Source organism: Excalfactoria chinensis, chromosome 4 (assembly GCF_039878825.1).
Source record: "Excalfactoria chinensis isolate bCotChi1 chromosome 4, bCotChi1.hap2, whole genome shotgun sequence".
NCBI classification, from domain to species: domain Eukaryota; kingdom Metazoa; phylum Chordata; class Aves; order Galliformes; family Phasianidae; genus Excalfactoria; species Excalfactoria chinensis.
The window spans coordinates 41,378,430-41,405,736 of NC_092828.1; the positions used below are offsets into that span (position 1 = coordinate 41,378,430).

At 41.6% G+C, this 27,307-nt stretch overlaps 1 protein-coding gene across 19 annotated transcripts in view; it reads right to left on the minus strand.

The window, feature by feature from the left end:
- Window positions 1-27,307, minus strand: part of ADGRL3 (adhesion G protein-coupled receptor L3) — a 486,086-nt gene that overhangs the window by 235,483 nt on the left and 223,296 nt on the right. For all 19 annotated transcript variants that reach the window (XM_072336646.1, XM_072336645.1, XM_072336644.1 and 16 more), the window contains one exon: window positions 26,735-26,948. In XM_072336646.1, the coding sequence (XP_072192747.1) occupies window positions 26,735-26,948 (214 nt within the window). The remainder of the gene's footprint in view (window positions 1-26,734; window positions 26,949-27,307) is intronic.

Below are 27,307 nucleotides of genomic sequence, written 5' to 3' on the forward strand. Positions count from 1 at the left end.
ATTAGCCTCTACACCACAGCATGCCAAAATTCTTATGCCATTACAAAACATGTCCAAGGAAAGTGGTCCAAGTTCTGGCAGCTTGCAATGGCAGCTTGTTTGGATATGACCAAAGCAGCTTCATCCAAATATGGAACACAGATTCACTCCGCAAATGATTAAAACTGGGTGTGTGGCCAGTGACATGCAAATGATTTGCCATTAAACAAGAGGCATAAGGCAGGTGATAACATTCAATAATAAATTTGTGTGTATTACGATGCTATTCACGTAAAAGAAAACCAACAAGGACATTGAATTAGCAACAACATAACTACCTAAGAAGCTTTCCAACTACTTTGGATATTAGACGATTAATATTCTTGTCTTTGTATTTGATGGCAGGGAGAAGTCTGGAAGCTGAGTGCAGTGCCATGAGCAGCAGAAGGGGATCAGCCTCAAGCTGCAAGGTAAGCTTAAGTGTCACTTTACCCTAGCAAGTTTGGCCAAGTAATACCAAATGCATCTGAAATATTTAGCAAATAGCTTGTAACTCCCCACAAAACCACCTGCATGCTGCTCTCCTGCACCTTATTAATAACCTGAGCTACCCAAAATGTTGTTACTTACTCCATCAACAAGTCCATGCAAGATGTTGCTCAATCCTCAGCAGATCTAGCAAAACACAGCAGTGTCATAACAAGCATGGATTATCACTACCACCACCAAGTACGAAGGTTTCACAATAAAGACACTATTCATTAAGACTCGAGGTTCCTGGCATGGAAGATCTCCATACATCAAATGTGCTGTCAACAAATGCTTGTGATTTAACTGTCTGAAAATTTTTACATTACATTTCCTGCAAGGCACATTTTGTGCGATACATGCAGGTTTATTTAACATGACTGTTCAACTTCTGTATACTAAACTATATTAAATCTTTGTGGGGTGTTTTTTGCTTTATTTCCTTTGAAGATGACTGTAGGCAGACAGAAGATACACAACCCTTAGAATACCTATTGGGAGAAAAGCTTTCAAAGATCAAAGAATTGTCTTTGCCTGCAAAACAGAAATGATCACGGTCACTTGAATGGTATCTTTTTATTGGCATCCTTAAAAAATGCAATTGCAACCAAATTCCTGTCTGTCTGTCAGCCTGCCACCCAGAACCAAAGTTGTGTCATGCCAATGCAAGCTTCTTGTGCAACGATACCCTAAGATGTAATGGATTATGGATAGAAAGCAAGGCAAGGTCTCTTATTACATATCCTGAGCTATATTAGGCTAGCTTCTCAAACACATTTATATATCTACATGTATATATATAAAAGTATATATAAAAAGAGAGGATGTGTGCTTAAAAGTTAAGAGAGTCTAAAAAGTACAAAAGGAAACCCCAAAGGTATGTGAAATACTGGTCTCAAAGTACACACTTACTAAAATTAGTACTGCTATGTGATAAACAACCTCAGATTAATATGTGAGAAAATCTTTTTTTTCCAGCATCTCCCATGCCTTAAATGAGGCTCTGATAAGAAAACAAACTCTGCATTAACATCCAAGCTTTATAGTATTTGTAGTTCAGAAGCATTTCCTGCTATTCAATTTTGCATTATTTTCACGGTAGCAAAGTGTACAAACCAACCAAAAACAAGGTAGCAACATTTTCTTTATATACAATTTTTGCTGGGCTATTTATTCACTGTAATAATAATTGTTTCTTCATTCCGCAACACAGCAAAGAAACACGGGGGAAGGGAGGAAGTATTTTGGATGAAGAGTACAGGCAGTGGCTCTCTATTTCAGTACTCTGACAGAAACTCTTTTTATGAAATGGCTGGAATGGAAACAAGATTCACCTGAATCATGTTTTCCTTTGGAAGAACCTGTGCCAATTGCTAACTGAGCAGTACTGCCAAGGCGCAAGTGCTCAAACATCATGAGTTAATCCCCTTAAAATTACAAAATTGATTTACGAAACAAACTATGAAAAAGCAGACATTTGCCTTATATCTTGGTGCACAAACCCTTCTCTCAAAGAATGTATTTCTGAATAGCTGAAGTGTAAAAATATTGTTTTAAAAATCAAAATGCTCAACACTATACGCCTTCATCAGACTGAGGAGAAAAAAAACATTCTGTTTGCCAAAGGTGAGGACAAAATCCCTACCACTGATATTTCAGAAGACTGTTCCTTGGTTTCTTTGCTCGTCACAAAACTATGATATTACTAAAGTTGGGAAGGGCCAGTTTCTCTTACAGAAACAACAAAAGTCCTGATCCTGCAAAGAGATTGCAAATGTTTCCAGGACCAGAGAGGATGAACTAAAATCAATGCCTTTTTACAGCTTGCAAGAGCAGGATCATCTGTATTCTGCACAGAAGAAAACCCATTGCAGGCGGACGAGCAAATTAGATATTCTTGGGGTTTGCAAGCTGAGCCTGTTATTTATCATTAACAACTGCAGTAATTATGCTGCAAATAGCCACCTGTTTAAATTACTCAGGTATCTGTACTGCAGTCAGACTGCTAGCAAATCTGGGCACTTGAGGTTTCAAGTAAGGAAGTCCATAGCTCAGTAATTGAGACAAATCTTACTGAAAACAGAGGGATCCTCAGAGAAACCATTAACACGTGGAGACTGGGGAGTGACTGTGCACACACACTGCTACCACACACAGCTTTGCAGAGCACAGCCGCACCCTACCTCCTTGATTAAATGACTTCATTCCTGATTTCCCTTCTACCTTGAGTTCCCAAGCCCAGTGCAACTGCCTTAATTCAGAGCTGCTCCTTGATGCGCTCTGGCTTCCCGGCCTAAACTTAAACATTTCCATTTTGCTCCACGTTTCCTTGTCGCAGCGCATTTGGTGTTTTCCCATCCCAACCACTGCTCCTGACAAGACACTGTCAGATTTTGTGCAGAAGAAATCTACACAAAAGTTATTTAGACCACACGTCATTTCTGCCCAGAGAGCAGGGCTCTGAAAGGGGGTTGCATGGTCCTTGCAGAAGGCTGATAGAAAGCTCAAAAGGTTTAAATGCACTCTTTTAAAATGGCTATTTCATAAACTTCAGCTTTCTTTGGGTGAATGTGACTTGTTGCTTATACTTTGTGTATTGTGATCAAAATACTGCAATGATTTCAAAGCCTTCATGTGCATGTGACAGTGTCAATAATTGACAGGAGTTTGGTCGTTAAATGAACTACATTACATTTGCTATGCAACTCAGAGAAGGGAACTAGGAAGCCAAAATGACTCGCAAAAAATGAGGCAAGGATAGTTGTTGGCACCAAATGCATCCTGATAGACTACTAATAGGAAATGCCTTAAACAAATATTTACGGGTTCCAAATAAGATGTGAAGAGCTTCTTGGCATCATATTAACAACTTCCATTTTCTTAAGATAACACCATGGTATACCCAAACAAGTTCTTGGATACAGAACAGAAATGTTAAGCCTTAGTTCCAGCTACCACTAGCCAGTTTTCCAAGACAAAAGCTTTAAGTCTCCTTCCCACTGCTGGAAAATACCCGTATTTTACTCAAAGGGTTAGCGATTTTATGGCATGTATTTGTTGCCAACTCGCCGTCAAATTATTTTCCAACTAATTTAACACATCTTGACTCCAAAGTGTTTTTTATTTTCTCCCCTGCTGATATCACAATGTCAGAGATCAAAGGCTGCTTCCCATCTTCCAGCTCGTGCTACACTGAAGCAAATTACCAGATATGTTACAGAAAATTTGCAGCACTCACGCAAACATGGTCACGAACAACCCAGCAAAGCTTTGAACAACATTGCAGAGGCAGGGACACTGACAGGCTGGAGCTGGCAAAGCAGGCCAATGAACTATGAAAATGTGTCTCCTGTATCAAAACAGGGCTGGAAAGAAAAACTTAAAATCCTACTGGGGAAAAAATAAAAGAAGGGAAAAAGATACAGCAGGTTTCTTTTAGCTTGTTTTAATGTAGCTAGTAAAGAGATTTGTAAAGCTTTGGTAGGTCTACACATGTTGCTTTGTGTATTTCTTTTTTTTAACCTGTTCTTGCCCACATGTGTAAAGACAGCCTTGCAGAACGCTCAAAGAAAATAATGAGTAAACGTCTATTAAAGACCAGTCCAAGCGTTTCTAGCTCACCTCTCTCCCCCTTTCAGCACGAGCTAATCCTCCTTTGGCACTGAAATAAAGAAATACAAACAGAAATCCCTTCTGCGTTGGCTGCCTGCCTGAACTATAGTGTCTGTAAACTTTCATTGAAAGCCATGTTGGAGTGAAAATGAATTCAATGAAGACAATTCATCGCTACAATAAGTGGCCCTTTCATAACAAAACATACCTGACAGTTTGGTTTTATGACCTACATCGGAGGAAAAGACATATGTATACACAACACGTGGCAAGCAGGCCCAGAAAATCATGAATAGATGGGTTCTGGCTAAGTTTGGAAGAACACTTCAAAGTAAAAGACCTCCCTCTCTGATAGCAGCGATATTGCACATGGAGAAGGAAAGTGGGGAGAAACTTTCTCACTTCTATTTTAAGTACTCTTCTGCTCACAGCAAACACTCCCACCCTGCAAGAGAAGTAATTATCTCTGATACTCCCAAAACAGTAACTAAAAGATAAATTAGGTGAGCAAAGGGATTAAATCAAACCAACACCACTGGCTGCATCAGAGTCTTGATCCCAGCTTCTCCTACAGAGAAGCAACTGAACCAGCACTTTGCAAGATGTATCTAAACAACCCTACCACCACCAACAAAGAAAACACCTTAGCAAAAAAAAATATATGCTACCAGCTACAAGTGTCAGAAAACAGAATGAACCCACTGACTGAAAAAGCTTCAACATCAGTTTAATTTAAATCAGTACAGAAATGGAAGTGTTCCTAGTTTGAGATTTCTGCCATATTAAGTGCATATGGAAAGCCTTTCAGGACCTTTCATGACTTTTTTTTCCCATTAGTGCCTCAAAGCAATTTCAGTAACACTTTTGCATAAGCTCAAACTGGCTAATAAACGAGAATGAAAGAAGCTTTCCAAAATTACCTGTGCAAACCTAAGTGGATTACACACACAGAAAAATCCCAGCTGGCATGCCTTTAATGACCTTTTTGACCATGCCCCAGTGGTTTTCATGCCACAGACCTTCAAGCTATTCAGCTACATTACAGATCAGGTGGAATGCCTGGGATGGATGAGGGATGATTAGAGTCAGAAATTCCTGGTTAGGTGCTGAAACTCCCAGAGCAAGACAGAGAAAAAAGAAGCAGGACTGAAATAGCATGAATAATAAAGGGTGATTGATAATTCATTATAAAAGCACTTCTGCTTTGTTGGGATGGTGGCAGTTACAAGAGCCAACAACAAGCAAAATAAGACAATCTCTACAGGTACTGGGGCTACAAAGGCAACAGTTTCCACAGGGATAAAAGCTGGCAGGTACAGTGGCCAAGCATGGAAGAAGTGAAAATATTAAAAATTAGATAGTTATGCAGTTATTTTTTTTCCCTTCTCTCCCAACCAACCAACCTTCCAGAGCTGTAATCTTCTCCCTACTTGTCCCCAGAGAAAAACTTGAACTTGACTGACACTTCCCAAGCAACTGTGAGATATGCAGTTTTAACACCCAGTTACTTCCCTGATACAGCAGATATCAAAACCACAAACCCTCAAGCTCACAGCTCCCTGTGTGTTGACACAGCACTGACAGCGTACCTCAAATGAACTCTACCCAAACCGTTCTTGAGTGTGTTGTCTGCAGCAAGCTCTCAAAAAACGACTGTCAGGACAATATTGAGGACCTTTGGACTTTCCACTGAACAATTTACATTATATGACATCCAATGCAAGGTTCAATGTTGTTCCAGTTTTAAATGAAAGGCGCAGTGCCAAAGAATTCTGATTCACACATATCAGTGAAGTGGCATCCATCAGGCCTAGCCAATGAACATGGAACAGCTTTCAAAACACTTATTTTTCCACTTTTACTAGCATAGTTCTTCTAACGTCACTAATCATCCAACCCTCCAGTTACCATGCAGCAGGCAGACCTACCAGCTACACGGAAATAAAAATGGTGACCAGAGGACATACATTTCCAACTATGTTTACATGATTTTTTTCAGTCCTCTTTTCCAGTAAATGATAATTGCATGCATCTTGCCCTGTAAACGTGAAATATCCAGCACTAGGTTATATAAATGACCACCACATTTACTCAACCAGATTCTCCGAAACACTTAGTTCCTGTTTAGGTTTTCAAATGAACCAGCCCATCTTTAAAGAGCTTGGCAGTCAGCACAATAATCAGTCTCACTGCTATTCCCCAACAAAACTACTTCACAAAATGACAAGCCTTACCCCATTTAGCTGTCAAAACAGAGCATACAGCCATATCACCATGCTTTGTCTGGAGCAGAGATTGTACAGACAGTAAAAGCCAAATCCCTCCAAACACAGGATCCTCACACACATCCTTACTAGAAGCACATAGCTCATAAGGTTGTTTTCAGTTGGATTATTCATATACTCTGTGTCAATTAAAAAACAAACAAGCCTGTCTTCCAGCCGCGTTATTGAGCAAGCATTTAATTTTAAGTGTGGATCCATCCTACAGCTAAATGCATCTCTAATTGCTTCTGGATTTTCTGAAGTTAGGTCATTGTGACACCGGGTCTACACAAGCAGGGAATTAGCACTACTTGTGTTAAAAGAAGAATGAGAATTAACCTCAGCAGCGTGAAGGAAATACAAACACAGTTCTTAATGGTGAGGGGAGATTGGTCACCACAGCATGCTAACTCAGGCTACAAACCCGCCCGCAATTCTGCCCTCTGTGAAGCAGGAGGAACTCAGGTTGATGCTGCCTGTCCAGTTGTAATCACCCTTTTTCTTTCATCTATTTACTCCCTTGATATTCCTTATTCTTTTAAATCCACACACAGTCCTTCTACAGCTTCTAACTCAGACACTTCAAAGCCTCCTCCCCAAGCAGTTTGCCGCATGCCCTGGCTGGCTCCATGTATTTCAGCACGGAACGCTGATGCGATGCGAAAGGTTGTTTTACCCACAGCTCCATGAGCACGCGAGGGAGCATTCCTGCACTGTGAACACTCTGTTGTCACCTCGGCTGTAATCCTCCATTAGGGACACTTGGAGATGGTGCCAGGCCACAGCCCCTGCACTGCAACCCCTTTTCTCCAGAGAATCGGGAGCTCGCCGTCTTGATAAAATGACACAGAATATCTTCCTCAAGAATGAAAGTGATTTTCTAGCCTTTGATTGCTGAAAGCACACTTGATAAATTGAATGAGAAGGCATAAAAAAAAAAAAAGAGAGAGAAAAAAACAAAATAAAAAAAAAAGGGGGTGACTGAGAATAAGAGATGATAACAATGAAGCTCTTATGTGAGGAGGATTCAGGTCATCAATTTTCCTTCAGTATGAATCAAATGCTGTTAGCAACATGGAAGCGGCTCCACGATAAGACACACAGACACGCTCGAGAAATTTAATGCTTTGCCCCTCACCACAGAATTTACAGCATTTAATCGACCAAATGGAAAGGCAGAGGCTCTTATCAACTGGAAAGTGGAAGGTATGACAAGAGAGAGGGCTGGGATAACGAATGCTCAGTGAAGTCATAGGACTGCTTGTAAAGCCACTCGGTGTCTTAGCCACGCTGAGGTTCTCACAGATAATTAAATTACATCTCCCCCATGGGCACAATCTAATTTGGGATGTGATGGAAGTAAGGGATGGCCTCCATTTTCTTCCATGCCCCAGAGGACACAGAGGATTGCTGAGTTAGATGCCTGATGATCCACATCAGGGTTTGCATCCCCATCAACTAGCTTTTCTGCCTTTACTCGTGAGATTTCCCTCTTGTTCCCCTCAGCTCCTCTCTCCAGGTTCATTTCCAGAACACATCCCTTGAAAACTCTTTCAACCGTTATGCAGACTTCCACCCCTGCCATCACCCCACTTAAATTTAGTAGTGACCACATTTGTCTGCCCCTGAGTTGTGCCCACTGCACACCTTGCTCTCTTGCCATTCTCTAGATTCAGCTCAGTAGTACGCAGCACATCACACAAAACAGCAGCAAAAAAAAACACCTCCACAACAACAAAGCCCAAACCATCCAGCACTGTACAAGATCATGCAGTCCTTCATCAGACCTTCATGCACATCTCTTTTCCCCCAGAGGTGTTTACAGTAGCTTGGAGGTTTGTTTCGACCTAATATCCTCTAAGAGGCAGAAGCACCTGTCAAGTGAAAGAACTGCTTGATACGGATGCAAATCTTCGTGTGCAGAGCAATCTTTATTAAACAATGTAAAGGACGCGACATTCCATTAGAATTAACAATCTGCTACTAGAGACATTGCCATCCTTCCCTTACCTGTAAATGGTAACTGGAAGAATACCATGTGAGCTTTACAGATCATCCAATATATTTTTGGCATCTGTTGATGTAACCTGTATTATAATATGAAAGAATGTCACAGACACCAAGTGTTCTAGCATTTCTTGGAAAAATAATTTCATTTACTGTTTACGAGTTACCTGTCCCATATAAATTAATGTTAAAATTAATACATGACACCCATTTCTACATCAAACAACCCAAAGGCAGAAAATGGAATAGAAACGAAAGGCTATTGGCAGCAATAGTTGCAAATGGCTATCCAGGAGAGTTCTCTTTGCTCACAACACTCATCTAATCATTGATCCAGCACACAAAAGGCATCTTTAGCAATTTGAATGGGATCTGCTAGTGCATTTATTTTTTTTATGTTAGTTGAATGAAACGGTCTTTTGGCTTCTGAAAAGCCAGGAGACAAATATATTCCTCCAATAACAAGGGCATTGGTCTCCCCAGCACATTCTTCCCAGAATTTCTGTGTTGACAAGTGTTTTCTTCTTTCTATTGATTCAAAGCATGCTTTAAAATTGCTTGCAAAGGGGAAATTGCTCTTTTCTTACTTTGTTCAATAGTTGTCATTCCACAGTGTCCAAAACCTAGTGCCATTAAATTAAAGAGAGTATACAAGTTTCCACTCCATGTAAGCTGCAACAGATCCCTGCAATAACCAGCTTTCCCACACAGTCTGGTCTCAGTAACCCTTTCGTTCCATGAAGATATCAAACCTCCCATACTGCCTTGATGCAGCCACAGGGACCTGCCATATGTCTGGGAGAGGCTCCACATGAGTTTTGCCATTTGTGGCAGTCTCAACACTGCTGGTGTGCCTCTCCTTATAAACACCCAGAGTCAAGCCATCATCTCTGCATGGGAAGGATCCACGCTTCTCCTAGATGCACAAATTCACTTACAGACAAGGACACCAGTGACAAAATCTCAGCAAGCGCCCTCTAACCTTCATAGGTGTCACATCAGTCATGGCAAAAGAAATACACCTCTCTCATGGGAAGTGCCCACAGGGCTGCAAACTCAACACGGCCTTTGTCTCTTGGTAAACAACACGGAGGAAGAAAGAGTATTTTCCATCTAACAGCATCACTAAAGCAAAGCATGATTATTAAAGAATTCCCACGCTGCATTCTGATTTCAATCAGTTCTCTATATCTAAGCATAGATGTGGACACACAAACAATCATTTCAGCACAGGAAAGTCTACCTGAATAGGATTGGTGCTTGTTTCAGAAAATGGAATCTACTGCAAACCACAACTAAGGAGAAGTCTGTTTTCTTCAAGTTGTTTCCAAGAAAGTACAGAAGAGAGAAATTATATGAACCTCTAGAAATGTCAGAAGCTTTGACCATGCAACTCAGCACCCACTGCCCTGCTGAAATTCTCACTCATCTGTCACTAACACAGGCAACACAGGTACACACAGCAATGAAATGCTGCTATTGCACCTCAGTTTTTGATGTGAGCAGGTATATGACTTCCTTTTTAGAACAAAAGGGAATGGCCTGTATTGCAGTGATCCATGTACTGCAAGTTTTTTGAGTGGAATCAGAATGAAAGTTTGGGAATGAGCCCTTTTTCCTCTGTGCTGAACGCGCTAGTGGTGTGTCTGCACTGAAAAAGTGACCAGTTTCTCACCTTGGCACTGTTTTGGATTGCATGTCTAGCAAACTGCACACATGCTCCAGTTTACTGTGCAAGATCAATTTAGGAAAGCAGAAAAAGAGGAAAAGAGAAAATGAAGAAGCTCAGTTTTGAACTCTCTGCAAGTGTGACACAACATATCTGCAAGCGAACCATATGTTTTATTATTTTCATGACTGAAGTGACAAATTTCTGACCGTATTATTGCGGGTGTCACAGAGACAATTAAGTGATCACCCAGAGATGCAGACTATCACACAGTCTCGCTGTCAACGGCAATCAGAGTCATCAAGCACATCTGCAACAAAATGGATTGGCAGAAGCAGAAGGATCAGCAGCATAAATTCATTCTGAGTAAATTACAGAAAAGTAAATGCCACAGATGTGCAGAAAAGCAGAGATCTCTACATTATACCAGTGTATAAGCATTAAAAGACCTAGAAGGTGTTTGCACCAAGCTCAACAAAAGCACTCTGCAAGACAACAGAAGCCTCTGCTACTTGCCCCAAAGGGTACTCAAAGCTGTAACACAAGAAAAAAGAGAACAGAGAATAACATGACATGTAATATTATATCTGGTGAAACCCACTAACTCAGTGAGAGCAGGGATCAGAGACAAGAGGAGGAAAGAATTTGCCCCAAAGGCAAATTACACCACAACTGCTTGCTTTAGGACTATTCTTGTCCTAAGCACTGCTCTAGTTAACTCTCCATGAAATCAGCAGAGGATACTGAATATTCTGGGTTTCCAAAATCACGATAAGGATTAAAATTTATAGTGATCACATGTATTTGCATACACTGTAAGTGGAAAAGTCATTAGCAAATAGTGCATGAGTTCTGATAAAGACAGAAAAAAACATTCCTCCATTCATTGCAAAAATACTTGGTCCACAGCATGCTAGACGCTGCCAAAGCACTAACTATATGGTTTTAACCAGAGGATCTGTCATACCCCAGCCAACTTGAGGACCCTCTCTGGAAATGGCCCTCTTCCCCCACTTATTCCCCCACCACTATAAGTTAATACTTCTTTGTAGAGATTTTCACTTCATAGCAATGTTACTGTGGCTTTAAGTAGAAAGCTTTGCCATGCCTACAAGCTTCAGCTGCCTCAAAGGTCTGAGTAATGAAAGATAGTCTGAGATACAGCCATTCTGGGTAAATTCATCATTTCAGCAGAACCAAGCTAGAGAAGCCAGGAGTGTTTGTTTCCTTATATTATTAACTCAATTAAGCACGCAATAAACATTGCTGAGTAAAACACAGCGTGTCTGTGTGCATGTAGAATGCAGACTCAAGAGTCTTAACATGCCCTTATAAATACAGCAAAAAATAGACCAATAAAATATTTTGTAATGACTATTTATGTGTATACAACAACTCATTATTTCAATTCTCCGCATCAGGGATTTCTTGTTTCTTTCCTCTATCCCTTAAATAAATCTAAATAAATTATACATTTAAAAACAGTCTATGCATCTGTAACAACAGAAACAAATTTCATTTAACATCCAGCTGTCAAAGCCAACCCTTCTGTCACTCTTCATTCAAGTCTGCTTTACATAATTCATGTTGTCTTAATTATTTCCTTCTCTTTCTGGTTAGGATGGCACTTAAGGACGAGTCACTTACAGAGCAGTCATTTCCTTTGGAGATGACATGACTGGGTGACATGATCACATATAAAAGACCACACTGATGTTATAAGGTCTCCAGGAGGGAATTATGGATACATAGGGACTATCAAGATGGGACACCAGCAGATCTGTGTATTACAGCAATAAAAATTATAGCACATACACGTGATACTGGATTTTAATACAGACATACTGTGCCATTAATAGGACCCCTTTTTCCTCCTTTATTGTCCTTACAAACAGAAGTTGATAAGAGTTTACAGGAAACAAAGGAAGAGGATACCAGCTCAAATCAGATGAATTTTTCTTTCCCCCCCCCCCCCCCCCAGTAAATCTCCCAGAAGAAAAATTCTTACACCAGAGTCAAGGTCCTTTCTCAACCTTCCACCACTCCACGCCACTAGCAGTTGGTAGAAATTACAAACAGAGCCTTAATCACACACACACTAAATGATATCTGCAGTAATATACACAACACTCTAGAAATATCCTGTTTCTACAGGATAAATACTTAAATTGTTTTAAGTGGTCTAATTTATTAATGCCTGGAGAGGCCTTCATTTCTGCCACTACATTTCAAGAAGCTACGTTCATCAGCTCAATACAGTCAACCATCATAAATCAACTTCTTCGCTATATATGAGGAATGAATTTACTATATGATAAAAATAGCCAATTTCTCAAATTAAGGTTTCACTCTGAGATGTGCCTCATTTCCCTCCCCATTTTTTATCCTTTCTCCTCTCCATGGGCTCCCAAAATCTGCAGAAAGAGATCTTCAGAAGCAATAGGCTGGATCCTGCAAGTACTTGCTTGCAACACTAACCATTGCCACTCAGGCAATATTCTTGGTTAAACTGAGCTATCGACGAAAAAAAGTTCTTTAAAACATCCCAGACCTGTAAGAATTGGAGCTGGGCTCTTGATGCTTTAAATTCATGGTTAGAAACTTCAGTGACCACTGCAAACACTTCCCAGGCTTTTCACTCAAGTGCTTTTCCTCCCTGTATACACACTCCTGTGCTTTCCATCCTCCTCTGCTGCCCTGATTACTTTTCATGCCATCTCCAATTATTCAGAGTCTCAATGAAGCATAACCACTTACTCAAAGCTAAACCAAAACGGCAGCAATGGCCCCCACCTCAAGGTTTTCAGTATCTCATAGCACAGCCCGAGGACAGAACTACAAAGGTGGATTTATCTACTGCTGCTGGCCATAGAGAGCCACACGCACGACCCAGCAAAACTCAGAGGTCCTGCCTCCCTAGGTGCTGGAAAGATCAAGGGGAGCAAATGTTGTCACAAAACAAAAACCTAGCAAAATATTAATATAATTGAGTACCAGCTGGCTATGCAACTAATATCCTTCTTCTCCAGCTGCGTGTCATACCCACCAAGATAGAGACTGCCCGTATCATGCCAAATCTGGATGCAAAGATAGCCTACCTGTCCAATTTTCATTATACAATTGGTAAGAGGAAATTACTGAAAATGGAAAGCAACCTCCCTGGCACGTACAGAGCTAAACCTGCAGAATGCATTTGCTGTTGCAGCAGTATAAGGACTGTATTGAACAGTGTAGCTCCAGTTAGCGAATCAAAGTGCTCTAACTACAGCTGGCAAAGTGCAGCTCACCTGAAGCAGTACAGGAGAAGCTTCCACATTGTCTAATTAAAGTCCCTGCAACCACATTAAAAATATATAAGGATTAATCAGAAATTTGCAACGCTTTCAAAGGAAACATGATCATCTCCCAGGAGCAAAAGGACTCTCAGAATCTCCTAGCAAGAAAGAAGGAATCTAGCAGATGTAAAGCCTGGAGAACACAGAAAACATTAAAAAAAGAGTTACAGCTTTCTCCAAGCCTGATAATAAGATAATAACAAAAAGCTCAGATAAGATGAAAAACTTTAAGCTGTTTAAAGCCAAAGGCTAAATTCTTGAGCACGTTACAATGCCAGCTTCCTTGAACCCCGCTTGCAAACTACAGTCTCGTATACCACTGGCAAAACAAGGATATATGGTCACTGTGTCAATTTGTAGATCATTAGTCAGAAAAGTTTGGAGGTGCTGAGCTGAATGTCATGACACCTGCGTGTGATGTTAACACAGCAGTTTTTCAGCACTGTATGTGATGAAGCAACACAAGTTTCACAGACTTCCAGGGCACTGCACCTTTCTTACTTGCCTCATGGTTTGGACAAAAAACAGATGACTAGCAAATCACTGACAGATATCCAGTATACAACAATCTGGATTTGCCAGCATGCTGCAGCACCCTGAGGGTCTTGTGAACGCTGATAGCAGTTTAAATGCTCCTCTAAAGAGACACATGCTGCTTCTGCTTTCCTTCCTGACTTCGAATCAGTTCAACTCTTTGTAGAAAGGAAAGGCTGTCATTTGCTATCTTTCTGTGCACATAGTGCTGTACTTTTTTTTATATGTACATTCCCCTATACATATATGCAGTCATACTGAAAGTCTTTATATCAATGTATTTAAAACATCATACTGTATACAGCCTATTTTGGCAACAGCCATCTGGAAAAGCAAAAAGCAGAGAAGAAATAATTAAATGCAACCAAACTAGATTTTGTATACTTTTGTCAGCCTAGAGAAAGAAAAATTACTCTGTACTCCATAAGCAAATTTACCACTTCGGCACCAACAGCTTTACCCATTTGGAGACACCCAGGCTACACTGTACAGCTGCAAACTTCAGCAGAAGACCAGCTTGCATGTAGGCACACTTTTAATTGCCACCAAGGAGGGGACTAGACTTTCATCACTGTGACAAAGGACATAATTCTGCTTCTTCTCATAATTTTGATAGATTTCAGTCTTCCGAAATCTTCTATTTTGCTGTGTGGTCAAAACATCTCAGAATCATTTTGTTTCAGTTAAGCCCTCCCATGAACCAGTTCAGGGTAACTGCCATATACAGGGATCTCAAAGATTACTCAACATTTACCTAAGGTCCCTATGCTCAGGACTAGACACCCTGGACATTTTTGTTGCCAGTGTTAAGTGTGCCTTTAAATTAGCACTGCAGCTACTGCTGCTTTGTTCCACTTCTAGCTGGGCAACACAGCTGTGACCAAAACTGTACCTTAGATCCTATAGATTGCCTCCTTCCTATAACACCCCTAATAAAATTTGTGATATTCTAAAAGTGATGGGCTCTTGATTTCACATTCCTCTTACACAGTTGCCTTATTTCTGCTGAAATAGTCAGATGAAATTATGCATGGAAACTCTGCTGAGAATTTTCTTCTTCGTGAAAGAATAAAAAATGCCCAACATGCTCAGAATTCAAATCAGGACCAGAAGGGCCCTAATTCCATGTACGTGTTATCAATATGGTACACATTTGACAGACATGCAGCACTTGCCAAACTTGAGGGTATCCCCCTGGGAGGAGGGGATTAAGATGCAACCTTGGATCAAAATGGGCTACGCAATCAGGACTTCCCATACCACCAGTGAGGAAATGAAATTCATGGTGGAGAGGTTCAGTTCCTAAAATGCAAGGAAACACTGGAAGAAAATAATGTGATTAAAAAACATGAATTAATTCCTTTACGCAGAAGAGCCCCAAAACACACGCTTGGCAGGAACGCTCCACAAAATCACTTATTTATTCATTCACTTTAGTGGCCATGCTCTACTTTGTGAATTATTCCTGATAATTCAAGCGGACACATAAAAATGGACTCACTTTGCACATATTTTAATACATATTCTGGAGTCTCAAAAGTAAAGTGTTTGTACTATATAACGCTTTCTAAGTGTGCATATCTACGTACATCTCCGAAGATGACAACTGAAAGCGGGTATATTTGTTTTCAATCACTTAATTATACTTTCTCCCCTCGGTGCATTACTTTGGCAATTAAAGGATTCTGCTTTCACCTAAGGGTGAGATGACGGAGCCTCTTGGAGCCCTGATTTTTGGCACCACCTCACTCCCTCTTTATGCTCGAGGCTGCTTCCCCTCTGACTGATTCTTAATTTGAATGAGATTTCACCAAAGACTGTATCAGAACTGCAGCAAGCTAATCTCATTAAACCATACGAGTTTAACAACTCAGAGCTTGACGTCAGGCAGGCTGTTTCCAAATTAGTGTACTGAAGATCCAAATTAGATCATGAGTGAAATATTAAAAGGCAGTAGAGCCACTTAAGAGTGAACTTACATTTCCAAAAGAAATTTCTGGACAGTGAGAAGCTGGGACTCATGCCAGTTCAGTGGGAGTCAGTCTCCTGGCTGCAATGGGTGCTTCAAAGTGCTTTAACTCTTAAAACATAAGCTACTGAGAAAGACTGTTAAGACATAAAGGAGTTCACTTTCCATTCCCAACACCAGCACAAACGTCCTCCCATAGGGTCTCCTACTACAAGGATCCTGAAAAAATACACCCTAGGGGCACACCATGGGCAAGAACTTACAGCTTCAGTTTCATTTCAGCTATTGCTGGGTATAGAAGGCTGCAGAGACTGGAAAAGAGGAAAAGTGCCAACAGCAGGATGCAACCTACCCAGGGACTGCAAAGCTGCTCACAAGGTTCGTGAAGAAGTGAGTGGCTGCCTGATCATCCCTAGGTCTCCTCAGCCTTCAGGTACTCAGACCAGCTGACCGCCAGGTACCATTGCTTCTTGGATGTCACCCAGACAATGAAAATTAAGTTTGCAGAGCTTGTAGGGAACTCTTCTACCTCTGCACTGACTTCAGACTGCTCCTCATACACACGGCTTTACACAAACACACAGCTGTTTGTTGGATTCCAGTCTGACACAACCAGCATTAGTTTTCAATGTTAGGTGCCTGGCTTTAACTCTTTACATCTGGCTACAAGTGCAGCTAATCAACTGATATCGATTTTCCAGAGCTCAGTCTAATCCACTGCACAGAAGGTGACCTATATTCTTTGTGTATACGTAGTTGGGGTTTCTGGGTATTTTTGTTGAGGTGTCTTGAATATTAGATGCCTGTGTTCAGCTGTCTGCAACCTTGTAAGTAATTGAGAAGGGTGACAAGGAGAACTTGTGACACAGACACATTTCAGAGGGATCTCAAAATATTTCTCCCCTGTTCCTGCAAATACCAGCAGAGAGAAGGTCCAGCACTTGCTTTTGTACAGTTATCTCTCAACCACCCATGGGAAGACTACTGCATGGATTAGTTTGAGCACACCCCTTAGTCCACCAACATCCCTTCCAGAAGCACAGTGCTTTCATCTGCATAGCTCAGACCCCAAACACCTGCAGCAAGCACTGGCTTCCCTGTACTAACCAATCTAATGGTTGCTTTTACATTTTACTCCAGTATTTGCACTGAGGAATAAAGGTGTTTGTTGTGTTTTGGTTGGTCGGTTGGTTCCCCTTCTCGCGTATCAGCACTAGCTTGGCACCACTGACATGGCTTAATTGGAGCAATCTGTTCCAAGCGACCAAAGAGCTAACCATTTATCAGGGCTAGAACAAGCATCTGGGGAGAGACATAATTATATTGCTGGGGTTTGTAATATGGAGTCAAATGGGACATTCTGTGTAATTCAAAGCCACCTGGGCAAAGGGAGAGGGGAAGCAGACTTTCCAAAGAGGTCCCTCTCTCTGTCCTTTAAAGTTGCAATTAAAATAAAGAAAACCACCATCATCCAAGTATGCATCACAAGGGACAACAAGTAAAAAGAGTGCAGATAATAAAAATAACATTTTTCCTTTACATAGGTGGATGATGCAGCCTGAACTGGAACGCTGTGTACAGTACAGCTCATCTTGTCTCACACGTGGTACTGCAGACTTAAAGGGCATCCAGAGATAAACAATGGCAACCTTCACACACTCATAACAAAACCCTGAACAACTCCTATAAGAAGAAGGATATGAGAGATCACAACTTTCTCCTTTGGAGAGATGATACATTAGAAGCAATGTGACAAATACATAGAAGTTAATGAATGGAAATGAAAAAGGTAGATTGGATCCCTCTGCCTTCACAGGCATGAGGACATGACATGTGGGGGATGATGATGATATTAAAATCTGACAGAAAGCAATCTTTTTTTCACACAATCAGTTGTTAGCCTGCTAGACTTAAAGCTCATGGAAGTTAAGACCAAAGATTTAATGAGATTCTGAAAGGGTCTGGAGATTCATACAGACATCAAGCATATCCAGCAATTACAGTTAATGCTAACCAAGAAAACCTAGACAAAAGATGAAAAGGTCTTGGGCACTGGGTTAGAGCTCCTGTCTACTGATAAGGGATGGGGATGAAAGGAGGCTTGTGGGTGGCAGAGACCTTCACCGCCCATGAAGCAATGCTGCATCCTACCCTGAGGAAAGCAGGACTTGGCCTTGCAGGACAGGGCAGCAGGGCAGAGCAGCAACTGCAGGGGAAAACTTTCTGTTCTGACATACTTGCTTCCAGTCAGCTCCAAATCCTGCCACCCCCTTCCCCCCCCTTCTACCCTCGCATTAGTTTTATAGCTCCGTACATTTCTCTTGCCCATAACTCCATCCTCCATTCCTCACTGCGTCTCTGCAATAAAGTTCTTCCTTCTTTGTCACCAGTCCTACTCTGAGTAAAAGCACGTAATATACTGCCTACTACCAACTGCAACACTTGGTAACAGACTGAATGCTGTGGCCGTAATTCAGTCCGGAGGCTCTACTACTGCCCATAAACTACACGCTGTCTCCCAGTTTACGATGTCAGCAGGACTCCAGCTGAATTAAGGCTTCTACTGTATATAACTGACACCAATGCATTATCTTATGCATAATGCATCGAAGATGGCTCCAATCATAAATCCCACAGCCTGCCCTTCTTTTCCATCACAGATGCGGTGTGGCACCTCATACGCTCTGCTTACTGATACATAAAAATCCTTCTCCTGAATCATAAAGGCAGCAAAACCTTTTCTTGGGTCACTGCTTCCAATAAAAGCCTTTCATTCCCTCTTTTCCCCAAAGAGATTGAAATAAACTTCAGTTCATCCCACTAGCAAAACTCACACTTAAATTTCAGAACCACGCTGAACTGGTGATTCAGGAACCAGACCATATTTATGACACTGGAAAGCGAGGGATCTCTTCTTAACACCCTGTCTTTTGCCTGTGTGGTTTCTCATCATCATGCAGCATCTGGAAGCCCAGGCAAACACACTGAAACTGCACAAGCATTTGGGATCTGCAGAGCAATCATACAAGATGTAAAGCCACGCGGTGGCTGCCAAACTGTTGGTGTGTGAAGATGAGAGCGAGGTCTGCAGAAAGCATCTGTAGTCCTGCAGAGAAGTCAAGAAAACCCAGGCATACATATACAGGGGGTGAGGTATTGCTGGTTTCACACATCTGAGAATGGGATACAGAGTTAAAGCTCTGAAGAGTCAATATGTGACACTATCAAGGCACCTACTGAATAAAAACTGAATCCTGAACTGACAATCCATTGAGTATAAACTCAGTTTTGACCTCAGGAATAAACTAACGAGCTCTTCTGTACGAAAATAATAATAATAAAACAGAAAAACAAAACAAAACAAAAAAACACCACACACAACCACCCCTCCCTCACCCCCCCAAAAAAAAACACACACCAAAAGAACAACAAAAAACAACCCAATAAACACCAAAACAACAACTAAATCACCAAACAAATCAAAATCTGAAATAGGTGCACAATGTTGTGCAGTGCTCTCAATCTATTTAATCTTTGTGACAAAAAGACCGGGCATCTGAAGACTAAGCCCTGTGACAGCCTCATAAGGCCACCACATTGAGAAAGGCTGAAGATGTGGAAAGGCTAAGCAGAAGCACCTCAATGCTCATCACCTCAGTGACTTAGGGAACGTGCAGCAGGTGCCACAGTCAGGATGCAGAAGCCTGAATTCAGATTTTGCATCTCATTTTGGGCATCTCAGATAATGGTACAAAATCTGTTTCACGGAATACAAAGCTTGTTTCAACAATAGCAGAGAAGAATATCTGAGGGCCCAGAGCAGCATATTGCATTGCCCCCCTTGCAGCAACAAGGTTTTCTGTGTGCTTGTACCCACCTCCTGTAATGTGGTAATGAATGCAATACACGTTTCAACTGGCAGACTCCACTGTCAGCAACATCTCCATCTCTGCTCAACAGTTCCTCCTTGGGTGCAAATCAGTAGCTGTTCTCAACAAACCTCGAATGTTTAGAAAAAACAGATGACAGGAGTACATTTCATGTAGGTTTTCTCCTACTGGCAAAAGGTACCTGCAGCTGCCAGGAGTTAGCCAGTCCCCCCTCCGTGACAGGCTGGAGCTGGCCATTTTCACACCAGCAAGGTAATGGATGGAATAAGTATCCTGGATTTCCTTGCATGACTTCCAGCACCTCACACATGTAGCAGTTCTGAGGCCACTTCACAACATGACTTATCTAAGAGATTATCCCATGTCTTCTATTTGTTGCTAAGGCCAGCGGAAGGTGGGGGGGGAACAATGAAAAAATAAAAAAGTTGGCAAACTGAACGAGTCCTACAAGACAGCAATAATGAATTCTTCCAGCTTCCAGAAGGAAAGAAACTGATAAGTTTCCGCAGAGAAAAGTGGCTTTGGAGATTGCCAGCGCTGCCAGAAATAGGTACACGCAGAACCTTTCCTGAAGAGACTGCAGAGAGAGAACACCTACAGCCCACCATCCACTTCACACACATGCCCAGGGCTTGGGGATGGCTGGGTCAGGGGAGAGCTAGAAAGCTGAGCACTATGTAGAGCAAAGCACAGAATGACAGCAGGAGGAAGCAGAGCCAGTCCAGAGCTTTCCCTCCAGCCCGCACACCTCAAAGAGGCCTTTATTTGGCCACAGAGGCTGCCAGTCGCCTGCCGCCTTCTCAGCTTGAGCCTCGATTTCTCCAAACAGGAGCATGTTTGGTCTTATCAGTGACCAAAACCCAGCAGCCTCTGCAGAACACAACCATCTACTTATTTATTTATTTTTTAAACTGGGGTGTTTTATAGCTGGCCATGGCTACCGATTGGTATCTGGGGAAGCCTAGAGCATTACTTTTGATCTACAGAGCCTTCCACGGTTTGGAACCTTATTACCTTCAGAAACTACTACCTTCTCCTCATCTGTTTCCATGGCAGCTGCAATCAGCCGAGATGCTGGGACTGACAAGCCCTGATTTAATGGGGTACCAGGGCAATTCCAGGGGGCTGTCGTTTTCAGAATTTACTCCTGCTCGGTCTGACAGCATTTTCAGGAAAGGAAGAGGTAGGATAAATTAAGACTGTACAGGCTGGGAAGTAGCGATCTTTTTTAGAGCGATTCAACAGTTCAGTGCACACTGTTCCACTAGCACTTGATTTTTTTTTTTTTTCCCTCTTAGTAATGGTGTACGTGCCCTTGTCCCAGGGTCACGGTGCAGATGAGATTAGTAGACTTTGCTTCGTTTTAATCTATCTTTCTGCACAGCAAAATAGATTGCTTAACCAAGGTTTGTTTTCCAGGATTTCAAATCAGAATCTGGGAAACGTGAGCTTCAGTATTCCCTGCTCATTTCTGCTGGTTACAGAAACCACTGTTTAACCGAAACATTAATATTTCTCCATATTGATGCTTTTCACAATCATGATCTCAAAGCGCCAGACTTGTGTTTCCCAGAAAGAGAAAAGCCTCGCTTCCCACTGCAGCATCTCAGTTCTTCAGAAACGCACTTCCCAAGCCATCTGTGTGATACCAAATTTAGAAAAATGAGTAGTATCTTGGCAGTCTTCACAAAATGTACTCAGGATGCAGGGGAAAGCTGGGGGGGGGGGTTCCTATCCAATGGGGCACTCGGTATCTGATTCAGAGGTGATGACAACGTCTAAGCAAGGTGCTGTTTTCTGAGAAATATGCCATTAATTTTTTAGGGCATGACACAAGTGTGCTGCAATTCAAGTAAAGGCTGTTTGCTCAGTCCTACCTACGGCCTTTGTAATTATGGCACAATGCAGAGCCTCTGGGTCTGCAGCTCTCCTCATTTCACACATCTTCTCCACATTCAACAGAACAAGCTACTTTACATAAAAGATTCCAGGAGAACAGCCCCAAATTGGTATGATCAAAACCAGCAGCCACTTTAAGAATGATTAACGTGAATTACCCTATCTGTGAAATACAGATAACCCAGCCTCTTTATTTCCTGACACAAGAGCAGATCACTAGCATTTGAGATGTCTTGGAAATCACAGGTGCTGATAGCATCAATAACAGCACGCTATGAGATGCAATATTATTAGAATAATAATGACACTCGTTTCAGACTCCTGCATTTTTCAGGTCATCAACCAAAAACATTAACAAAACACAGCCCTTCAAGAGATGAAAAATCTTTGCAAGGTGATGCAAGCTGTTTCATACAGTTTCCTTCCTCTTCTCCACCCTGTACAAAGTGCCTGCCAGCATTCTTCCAGCTATCAGAGAAATTATAAATGTCCCTCCTTACATACAAGATTACATACAAGAATCAGGCCATGGCATGGAGCCTAACAACACCCTTATGTTCTTAATATAACTGATTGTTGTGTTTTGGGGTTTTTTTTTAAGGTCTTGACTTACAGGCTTCTTCAGTGATGCCAACACCAAAACCCCACAGACCAACCATACAGACTGGACTTGAACCTAAAAGGAACTAGCACGGGTACCCAACTGCAAGTCCAGCTACGAGAAATTCTCTCTTCTGCTCAGCCACCAGAGGAGATGAGCCAAGTGCAAAACCAAGATCCTGCTTCACATCGGAGTACATTAGTGGAAGGCAAAATGAGCCCAATGCTTCCTTCAGGAGAGAAGAGGGGAGAGCAAAACAGCTTTCAGTCAGCATCTCTAAGCCTGAAGTGCAGACATTGGCATGGAAGAGTACTGCAGCACTCTGCCTGGACAAAAGGCAGGCACAAATTGGGCAAAGACTTGTGCAAGTGATCGCTTTTGCATACAGAGCTCCCTGAGTTTCCAAGAGATACAAGAGAGCTTCCCAGCAAGAGCTTTCCATATTTTCTACCTTCACATTTTTGAAAAGTCAGAAGGAATTTTGCTTTGATTTTGAGAACAGATGTTAAGACCTATGAACATTTCTCCCCTGGCTCTTCCGTTACGCCCGCTGGTTTTGTCTCATTATTCCCTCCTTCCTCTCTTTCCTCCAACTTAAGACTAACAGACAATTGCTGGGGTAGAGAAGGATCCTTTTACTCCTCATATCTGGAAAGCAAAAGAAAGCCTTTATCTTGTCTTTAAGGCAAAAACTGCCGCTGTTTTGTGTGCACATATGTCTGCATGTACACTCAGACTTTCTCCTCCCTTTTGACATCCAAGGCTAAAACCTACAGGAAAGGGTAATAAGCTCAGTAAAACGGTCTGTTTCAAATTACAAAGTTGAAAACAAAGGTGGTATCAACAGCGTGCGTTTCTGCGAACATACATGCAAGCAAGATCCATCCATCATCTTTGTTCCATTAGTTTTAACCCAGAAAGCGCATGGGCTTTGTTCAACAAAACACTTCAGCACATGGCTAAAAAGAAGCACATGCTGGCATGCATGTCTGAAACAAGGTGGCAAATGAATGTTTAAATCCCTTGCCTGAGTTGAAGCCTTCTACTTGTGTGCCACTGCTAGCAGGTGACTACCTCCACCAACCACAGTGAACCCCACCAGCAGGCACAAAGAGACACACAGCATTTGTGTTTTGTTTTTTTTTTCAGTAGAGCAAATGGCAGTGTTAACATTTATAAACACAAAGGCAATTCTTGTGGGAATAGGAGTTTGCTTTTCCCTATTGTTTGAGGAGGACTCACCGACTCAGGCTGCCTAAACGGATGATATGTGGCACAGTTGCTCAAGGGCGGACATGGTGAAGTCTCCCATGGCACAGCACGCTCAGCTTACAGTGGGTATGGTTAGAATTCAACTGTTTGTTACAGCCCTCAAGAAGACATTTCTCCAAAGTAAACATGCTATGAAGTACATTTCTCCCTAATTATATTAGAAAATCTTCAACCCATAAAGCACTCTTTCTGAGCTTTTATGGGCAGCTGCTGCTCTAATGCTGGAAGGAAGAGCCCACAAGTTTGAAAACAAAATAGGCCACAAAGATTTAATTTCCTATAAAACAAGCTGTTTAAACTTTCTTTACTTACAGCAATGCTCTGAAGAGTTTAAGAGATTTTCAGGGCAACGCTCGCAGTGAAAACTTCTTGTGTCCTAACTGCTCAGGGGGCTCTACAAACACACCATCAGATTTATGCCTTTCCCTTTCAAAATAACTCCATGTACTCGTCTGCAAAATTAATTTCAATGAACATACAGAAGAAAGGAACGTGCCAGCTCAATTCTGGGGGGAGGGGATGGTCCTTGGGGGAGCAGTCGCTAATATCTGCCATAAATCTGCTCACTCGCAGCCTTGGCTCACATACTAACATCTCTGTCTCTCTGACATGCTTCTCTCCCCACCTTTCAGTCTCCCCCTCCTCTCAGCCATGCCATAATGCATATAAGTTGGCTGTACAGAGTTGCTGATTAAAAAGTGCTAGCAGTTAGACAACTTCTTACAAAGACTACAAGGGGACTGTATTTATGAATGTGATAATTAATCAATGCATAATAAGCAAGCGCTGTGCATACAGTTTTTCTTTCAGCATGCAGACAGCTCCGATTACCATGCAGGTTACACTGCCACGAGTAGCTGCTTCCATCACTCCACGGCATTAGCAAAGACAAGCTTATTGTATTAAAACCTGCATTCCTCTGCAAAACCGCCCAAATACTGCTGAACTGATTAATTTTGCAGGTAGAGGCTTTCAGAAGAAAATGCCACCGTTAGTGCCACGATGACTGGGCTGTCAGGATTTTCCTTCTACGCTGCTGTTTTCAGATGCTCAGCTATAAGGCGGCATCTGAGCTGTGAACCAGCGGGCTGGTTTGCATCTTAATAATGCAATTCATTTTAATAGTTTTAATTTTAATTTTTTGTTCAACTCTTTGAATTGAGGCAGATTAAAAGAGAAAGGAGAATGGCATAAAAAATGCAAAGTGGAGTATTTCCCCCCTTTTTAACCTGCCTTTTAACTAGAATCAGTTCGTATTTACTTTCAAGAAACTCAGAAGTACCCAATTAATAACATGATTGCACACTTCATGAAAATTGATCATCAAATAGCTTAAACAAAAAGAGCTATCACCCTTTCCTGAGGCTCCTCACTGACACACAACACAATCAAGCATGGATTTTAATATTCAGTCAGCAGGGACTCCCATTTCTCTGACAAGAAACATCCCCTTCAGTGACCATCCTCCATTGTGATCCCTCTCTGCTCAGATGGGAAAAGAGATGCTTTGCCTAGAGAAGTGTTCCCTGCTAACTCTCTGCAAAGCAGTTCAAGCCTGCAGTGACAGCAAGAGGAGCCGAGTAACCAACGTGAATTTTCATCACACAACGTGATTACGTGCCCTCTCTGACCGAGAGGCTAATGTTTATTGCAGTCTTGCTACACCTGGGAACTGACCAGGAGATCGCAGAGCTCTGCATGTGGCTAGGAAGGTTGAGTCTGGAGGATGCTACCACATATATAAAAAAATATTAATACATTGTAATGGCCCACAAAGGGGATGACATGGTTTTACTCTGCCGATGTGGAGAGGATTAAGGGTTTCTGCTTGAAGCCACTAACAACTTGAACAGGAGAATTATAGTAATTCCACTAAAACCATGCTGAATCCAAAGGACTGGATGATGTCACGTTGTCACCCTCACACTTGTTTTGAAAAAGCAACCAGCACAACCCCACAAAAGTGATTTCAAGCAGCTAGGCAGGGAGGTCTGACTTATAGAAGTGCCAAGGGAAGAGGGCTTATAGGAGCCTTTTGCAGCAACTCAGAATCTAAATCCTTGACATGGAACAACTCTGAAGGGAGCTCAAAAATAACCATTAGCATGTCAAATACAAATGAAATCCACGCTTTCTTTTCTGCTGCTTACACAACTCCATTTTTAGTGCAAAGCATCTTACAGCAAACAATAGCAAGATACTCCATTAAAATCCTGTACAGCTCTAGCCGTTAGGTCACCATACAAACACCGTTGCCATGTCTTCAATTAGCAACACTTTGTCTATGTCTATACTATTACTAATATCCTAAAACACTAATTTCTATTACTATTTAATTAATAGTAAAATGTACCGAATAATTATTCATGTGTAGTTATATTAGGAGAAACACCCTGAATGTGATTAAATGTCAAGAGCTGTGACTTACAAATCCTTCCCACGCCAACTCTTATGCCAAAAAAAAAAATCTGGAAAAATTCAGCAACAGTTAAAGTCGTTCCAAAATGAGGATATCTATAGGTTGGAATAATCCATTCAGCCCTGTCTCTGAAATACAAGAACCTGCCCACATGCAGTGCACCTCAGCTGCCATTTCCAGATGCAGCGTTAGCAATTAACAGCAATGGTATTTATACAGAAAGTTAGCAAATCATCTGTAAAAGCAACAATCCTGGATGAGTACTTGACTGCGAATTCAGATCCTGTCCATAACTGAGCCCAGCAACTTGAAGAATGATGGAGACTTTTCTTTGTATTTTGAAAAATGAAAATGTTGTTGAGAAAACACAATATTTATCACTTAAAGGAGATTACTGGTTATCTGTATAAGCAGAGCATCAAAGAAAAAAGGTGCATTTGAGAAAGGCTTCATTTATATATTCACATTAAGAGCATTGATATTTAGGTATTTCAGAGGTAAAATTAAGACTCAGCGGGTATCAAGATAGCTGATTAGCAGTACTTACTGCAAATGTTATTTATATTGTGTGATCCTAGCCCACTCTGGTAAATCACAGTTTATCAGCGACAGCTGTAATTCTGTACACATACATAGAGACTAAGTACCTGCATTTTCTTGTGCAAACATACAAACAAACTGCTGTGTACATACTGGATTTAAAGGGTGGAAAAAAAAAAGCAATAGCTATCAAACAAAGAATATTAAATACTATACCTCTGAGTCATAATCTTATAGGCATCTGGCAGATAACAGCGGATATTCTCCATCTGAGCAGGATCAGAGTCACAGATTTTATCATCAGTCCTCCCGTAGTTGGCACTTTCAATCATGATAACATCTGTTCCTGGGCAGCGAAGCTCTATGGGGTAACTCTCACAGGACAGTTCCCTTCGGACCACAGCCATGGGGACCGGGGCACGGCTGAAAGCTGCAAGGATTAACACAGAAACACAGTAAACATTTACTATTCCACAATGAGACAAGGATTAACAACAGAATGATTTTAGCAGCAGTTTTTAATCCATATGACATACTGAGATCTGCTCCGGTATCCTTTGGATACGGCCTGCTGAAAAACAAAGTCTGGAGAAACTGTTTCTCTGCTCAGCTACTTGATTTTCTCATCACTAAAACAGCAAATGATCCCTTTTGCAAAGGGCTGTAGAAATCCCCTATTGATAGAGGTAAATAGCAACTACAGTGTTGTTATTACTTCTGCTCTCCACGAGAGAAGCTTGGTGACTTTGATCTATAAAATTACAGCCCTGTGTTGTAGCTGATCAGACG